The sequence below is a fragment of the Ascaphus truei genome, chromosome 23, assembly GCF_040206685.1.
Source record: "Ascaphus truei isolate aAscTru1 chromosome 23, aAscTru1.hap1, whole genome shotgun sequence".
Lineage (NCBI taxonomy): Eukaryota > Metazoa > Chordata > Amphibia > Anura > Ascaphidae > Ascaphus > Ascaphus truei.
The window spans coordinates 6,449,748-6,456,217 of NC_134505.1; the positions used below are offsets into that span (position 1 = coordinate 6,449,748).

At 54.4% G+C, this 6,470-nt stretch overlaps 1 protein-coding gene across 2 annotated transcripts; it reads left to right on the forward strand.

Moving 5' to 3' along the window:
* The first annotated feature begins 240 nt into the window (after positions 1-240).
* On the forward strand, positions 241-6,256 carry TMEM101 (transmembrane protein 101). Of its 2 annotated transcripts, none has more exons than XM_075580359.1 (4): positions 241-322; positions 1,735-1,915; positions 4,665-4,811; positions 5,520-6,256. In XM_075580359.1, the coding sequence occupies exons 2-4, from the start codon at positions 1,802-1,804 to the stop codon at positions 5,826-5,828; spliced, it is 570 nt and encodes a 189-aa protein (XP_075436474.1). In that variant the 5' UTR covers positions 241-322; positions 1,735-1,801; the 3' UTR covers positions 5,829-6,256. The 2 variants fall into 2 exon arrangements, with proteins under 2 accessions (XP_075436474.1, XP_075436473.1); XM_075580358.1 differs by lacking the exon at positions 241-322 and adding an exon at positions 329-469.
* The last annotated feature ends 214 nt before the right edge of the window (positions 6,257-6,470 follow it).

Genomic DNA, 6,470 nt, shown 5'->3' on the forward strand with positions numbered 1-6,470 from the left:
TTTTGGGGTCTCTGAGTCCTGGAAAGATTCCTACAGAAGAGACCTGGCTGTTTAGGGAAGGGGACACCGGCAGAACTACAAGTCCCGGCATCCCCCGCGCGCCCGGGGGCGGAAGTGGCAGAAACCAGGAAGTGGGGCAGTGGTGTGGGAGGGAGACCCGGCGGCGGAGGGAAGTGACGGAACACCGGAAGTGGGGTCAGCGAGTGGGAATGAGACACGGCAGTAGCGGACGGAAGTGACGAAATCTGGAAGTGGGGCAGGATGTAAGAGGGAGACACGGCAGTCGGGGCGGAAGTGACAGGCCCACAGGAAGTGGGGCAGGGTGAGGGAGGGAAGACATGGCGGCGGGGGGAAGGCGCAGGTTGATGCAGCTGGTGACCCGGTTTGGGGCGTTACTTCTCACCCGCTGCCCGTTCTGGTTCTGCTTCAGTCAGCTCATGCTGTATGCGGAGCGGGCGGAGGCCAAGAGGTACCCGGGGGATATATATATATATATATATATATATATATATATTCCTTACCTATATATATATAATATATATATATGTTCTGCTATATATACCTATACATATTTACATGCACACACACACACACACACACACACACACAGGGGGTATAGGTGTATATATAGCAGAATATATAACACCTATACCCCCTATTTGTGCTATGTACACCTATAGTAAAAGTCCAAAAAATGGTGCTCAGCTGTAGGACACTCACAAACACAACAATGAGTATGGTAAATGCAGGCTGGACGGCTTTAAATTGGGTTTTGCAGGCTTGTGTAAGAGAAACGGTTGTGTGTGACCCTAATAATGAGCGATGCTTAGCCCAGCTAGACATGCCGCAGCACTCACAAAAAATGGCAGCGATGAGGTCATTTCGCCGGCATAATCTAGGACGGGCGCGCAAAGTCTGGGAGCCCCAGCTCTCACGCTCCCCCTCTCGCTTAGAACCCGCTGTCAAATGACGTCGCGGGTGATGTCACGTCACATGACCCCGCAGCGTCATGTGACGCGCGTTGTCATGGCGACATCACATCATTGGATGCTACAGTGACGCGCCCCCTCCCCCAGTTTGCGCACCGCTGATTCTAGGACAATATAATTTCCCAAAGCCAGTAACTTTTTGTCTTTCTTTAGCCTCCCGTCCCCCCGTAAATCCCAGCCAGTCCCGGGTGTGCAGTCCGTAGCAGGAAATCCCAAAAATGATGGTGGAAAAACGAAGCACTGACAAAAGCAAACATGACGGGGTGGCCCCAATAAAAAAAAAAAAAAGGTTTCATTAACGTCTCGTAGACTAAAGGACAAACGCGCGCACCACCTACGCGTTTCGCGCTGCAAGCCTTGGCAAAGCTCTCCTGCAGCACGAAACTCAGGGGGTGCGCTTGTGTGTGTCCTTGAGTCTGAGACGTTAACAAAACCTGTTTGTGTTGCGGACATAATAATAATTCTCCAGAGCGAAGGAGGATCCAATAGCTTCCTCATTAGGTCATGTCCACTACTCGCGTCCCTGCAGCAGCCGTTGGTGTATGGTTGTAGCCGTTCCCAGTGTGCAGTAACCGCCACGATATTTGCCGTTTGGGGACACGTGACGCTCTGTGGCCGGTCTGTGGAGAGGCGCAATGCTCTGCAGGCGGCCTGTGTTTGGGGACACGTGACGCTCTGCGGCCGGTCGGTGGAGAGGCGCGATGCTCTGCAGGCCGGCCTGACTCTTCCTCCGTGTCTCCCGCAGGAACCCGGACATCCCTGTGCCGTACCTGTACTGTGACCTGGGAGCTGCCGTCCTGTTCGCGAGCTTCATGTCCTTTGGGGTGAAGCGCCGCTGGTTTGCGCTGGGCACGGCCCTGCAGCTGGCGGTCAGCACCTACGCCGCGCACGCCGGGGGACACGTCCACTACGGGGACTGGCTGAAGGTGACACGTCCGTGCGCTCGTGTGCCCGCGTATCTGTATACATACGCGAGCACATCACCCGCATCCGCGAGAGCCGCTGGCGAGTCGGATGGGGAACGCGTCGGTACCTGAGTCGGAGGTGCGCGTGGCTGTGCAAAATGCATAGGAGCTTGTATTAGAGGCAACGCCGCTGCATGAAACGCGTAGGGACCTGGTTTTGCGGTAACGCAGCAACGTGGAAAGCGTAGGGACCTGAGTCCGAGGTAACAGCAGCATGGAATGGATAGGGACCTGAGTCCGAGGTAACGAAGCAGCACTAAATGCATAGGAACTTGGGTCGGACAGGAAATGCAGCACGAAATGCATAGGGACCTGGGTCGGACAGAAAATGCAGTGCGGAACGCGTAGGGAACTGGCTCAGATGTAGTCCTGATAAAGGTCTCTGCGAGGAGCGAAACGCTGGTTTCTTCTATGGGTCTCCGATGCGCTTATTTGCTTCCTACTTAGCGGCGTGGCGTTTTCGGGCCCCGTTCCACTCAGCGGTGGAGGTCGCGGTTAATGATTTGGGTGATGTGCTCGTTCAAACGTCAACATATTCCGTGACCTCATTGCCCTGACGTGTGACTTTTATACCCATACACGTGTAAACACGTATATCTGGTTATGGGCATGTGTGAGTGTATATATATGTGTGTATGTCATGTTGTGCGTATAGGGGTCTGCCATTATCCACGTTTGTGTATATATATATATATATATGTGTGTGTGTGTGTGTGTGTCTAGTGTTTATAAATGTGATGGGTATATATGTATTGTACAAGTGTGTGTATATATATATATAATCAAGAAAAAAGGAGCGCATGCTCCATAGCACAATATATATTTAATTACAGTGTTAAAAACAGAGGCAGGATATACATATTCAATTGTGAATGAGAGGTGGATAGCCCAATTACAACATTAATACACTGAGTCCTGTATACAAAGTCAAGGTGTGAGGCAGGAAGGTTTCTTAGCAGCCACAGAGATTAATAAAACGTCTCTCTAATAATGAGACCAGTAAGCAAACGCCTGTGTGTAGCAGTTGCAAACTCCTGCTGTAAATGTTTGTGTGTGTGTGTGTGTGTGTGTGTGTGTGTATATATATATACACACACACATACATACACACACACACACGTCTCTATACATATATATTCACACGCATATCCGCCTGTATCTGCGATGCATACTTGCATGTATATATTAATTTTTTGGTGTGTTTATATATATATATATATTTAATTTTAGTATTCTAGTATTATACTGTTTTTGTACATATCGTGTATGTGTGTGTATATATATATATATACTAGCTGAGAGACCCGGCGTTGCCCGGGACTACAATTTCCCGCTCCCCCCTCCCCCTGTCTGTTTCTCCGCTCCTCCCTCTCTGTTTGTGTTCCCCCCCCCCTGCGCAGCTCCGTTCCACCCCCCCCTACAGTGTTCTACACACACACACAGTCCCCCCCACACACACACACACTGTCCGACCCCCCCCACACACTGTCCCTTCCCCCCCCCCACACACACACTGTCCCCCCCTCACACACATCCCCCCCCCCCCACACACACACACACAAAGCCCCCTCCCCTCTGCCAGGACTCACAGCACTTCTCTCTCCAGCGCTCCTCCGATTGTTGCGCGCCTAGCCCTTCTCTGCTCTCCCTCCTCCCGTCCGGGGAGCGCTGCGCATGCGCCCCCTCTCTGCACCTCTGAGCGCGGGAAGCTTGCAGCAGGGAAGGTGAGCTGCGGTCCGGCTGAGGGGGGAGAGTGACGGCCACCGGGAGGGGGGGGGGGTGAGCTGCGGTCCGGCTGAGGGGGGAGAGTGACGGCCACCGGGAGGGGGGAGGTGAGCTGCGGTCCGGCTGAGGGGGGAGAGTGACGGCCACCGGGAGGGGGGGGGGTGAGCTGCGGTCCGGCTGAGGGGGGAGAGTGACGGCCACCGGGAGAGGGGAGGTGAGCTGCGGTCCGGCTGAGGGGGGGAGAGTGACGGCCACTGGAGGGTGGGGGGGGGGGGTGAGCTGCGGTCCGGCTGAGGGGGGGAGAGTGACGGCCACTGGAGGGGGGGGGGGGGTGAGCTGCGGTCCGACTGACGGGGGAGAGTGACGGCCACTGGAGGGTGGGGGGGGGGGGGTGGTGTGTGTAGTGTTAGTCAGAGGCGCACGCGGTGACGGTGTGAGGAGAGTGTGCGTGTGTGTCCCTTCTCCCTGCCTGGCTCCTGGAGATGAGTAGCGGGCGTGCGGAGTGCAGACGGACATGAGGTGATCTTGTAGTGTTGATGGTGACATGTTTTTAATGCGGACATTTTGAGTAGGTGAAGGCGGGAAGGGAGTGTTGATGGTGCGGGAAGGCGGACATTTTGTGAAGGGTGTAAATTTTTGCAGCAGACGTGTGTGTGTGTGTGTGTGTGTGCGGGCCGAGGGGGAAGAGAGTGGCAGTTGGGTGACGTCAGAGCCACCAATCTGATTGGCCAGAGGCTGAGGACCAATCAGATTCACCGCAGATAGCACCAACCTTTCGATTTTATATATTAAGATATGACTCTGTTGTAAATATTGTGTGTACGGCTCCTCTTTAATCCAATAATATTTTGCTATTTAGCGCTGATATTGTCTGTAGCGCTGTACGTAGGATATTTAGCGGCACAGGTCTCCTGTCCCGCAGCGCTTACAATCTAATCGTGCCGCGAGGACTAACCCCCGGGATTGAAACGCGTGTGCCCCACAGGTCAGGATGTACTCTCGCACCATCGCCGTCATCGGCGGCTTCCTGGTCCTAGCCAGCGGGGCCGGCGAGATTTACCGTCAGAAGCCACGGAGCCGCTCCTTGCAGTCCACGGGACAAGTCTTCCTGGGCATCTACCTCATTTGCGTGGTACGTAACTGGGTGTGTGTGCAAGGCCTGCCGGGACAGAGGCAGGATGTTGGGTGAGACCTTATCTAGAGTCCTGTGTTCAGTTCTGGAGGCCACTTCTCTAGAAAGATACTCCAAGGTGATAATACAGCTTAAGATGAGGTTGGCCCTGTCGTCTGTAGAGTCCTGTGACCAGTTCTGGAGGCCACTTCTCTAGAAAGACACCCCGGGGTGGTAATACAGCTTAAAATGAGGTTGGACCTGTCGTCTGTAGAATCCTGTGTTCAGTTCTGGAGGCCACTTCTCTAGAAAGACACTCCGAGGTGATAATACAGCTTTAGATGAGGTTGGACCTGTCGTCTGTAGAGTCCTGTGGCCACTTCTGGAGGCCACTTCTCTAGAAATACACCCCAGGGTGCTAATACAACTTCTAGATGAGATTGGCCCATACGTCTGTAGAGGCCTGTGACCAGTTCTGGAGGCCACTTCTCTAGAAAGTTACAGGAAGGTGGTCACCCCGCTTAGATGAATGACCCGGTCTCCTCTAGATTCCTGTGACCAGTTTAGGAAGCCAGAACTAGAATGGAGGGATCCGGAAGGGAACAATGTGTATATCCCGAACCGTATCCGGAAAAGGGTCCTAATATGGACATACCGGAAGAGAGGGGAGTGTTAGAGGGGATGGGGGGAGATGTTTCCTCTCGCTGACCCCATTCTCGCCCCCCTCAGGCCTACACCCTGCAGCACAGTAAGGATGACCGGCTGGCGTACCTGGACCACCTCCCCGGGGGAGAGTTTGCCCTCCAGCTCCTCTTCATCCTGTACGGTGTCCTGGCTCTGTCCCTCCTCTCGGGGTATTACGTGCGGTTGGCCACCCAGGTCCTGGCCGTCCTGCTGCCCCTCTCCCTGCTTTTCGTCGACGGCAACTTCAGCTATTGGCACGGCGGCCGGCGCGTGGAGTTCTGGAACCAGATGCGGCTGATCGGGCAGAACGTGGGCATCTTGGGGGCTGCCGTGATACTGGCCACGGACGGTTAAGCGACCCACGACGTGTGGCTCCTATGTAGGGGGGGGGGGAGGGTGGAGCGCTCCGCTCCTTGAACTTCTACCCCGCCCCTTCCCCTCGTCCTTAATGTGGGTGGGGGTGTCACGGCAGGCATGGACCACGGCACATCCCACAGAACATTGCGCCTTCAGCCATCTCGCTCCCCGACCACGTGAGACACGGCACGCAGGAACCCTGCAGCTAACCTTAAAAGGGGGGGGGGGTCATCTTGGGGAGGGGGATCACTTCCGTGCGCCTCCTACCATCTTGCCTTTGTGGGGACGCGCTATAAATACGCACCGCTGAAGTTGGAAGTGACACCCCCACTTTGCCGGACATCACATTTCCAGAAGGGTCAGTGCCCCCCTGACTTTCAAGGCCATTAAAGGAATTTGGTTGTAATAGTAAACTGTTGAAAGGAGACGCTTCCATTTCTTCTCAGAGGGACCGACGCGTTTCTTATGCTGGAACTGAAATGGTGGCAGTCATCAAAACTGTTTAGAGGGTCAGTCCCAAGCAGTGGCAAAGTGACCTAATGGCAGGGACGTGTTTAATGGGTTAAAGGGTCAGTCCCAAGCAGGGACAAAGTGACCTAATGACAGGGACGTGTTTAATGGGTTAAAGGGTCAGTCCCA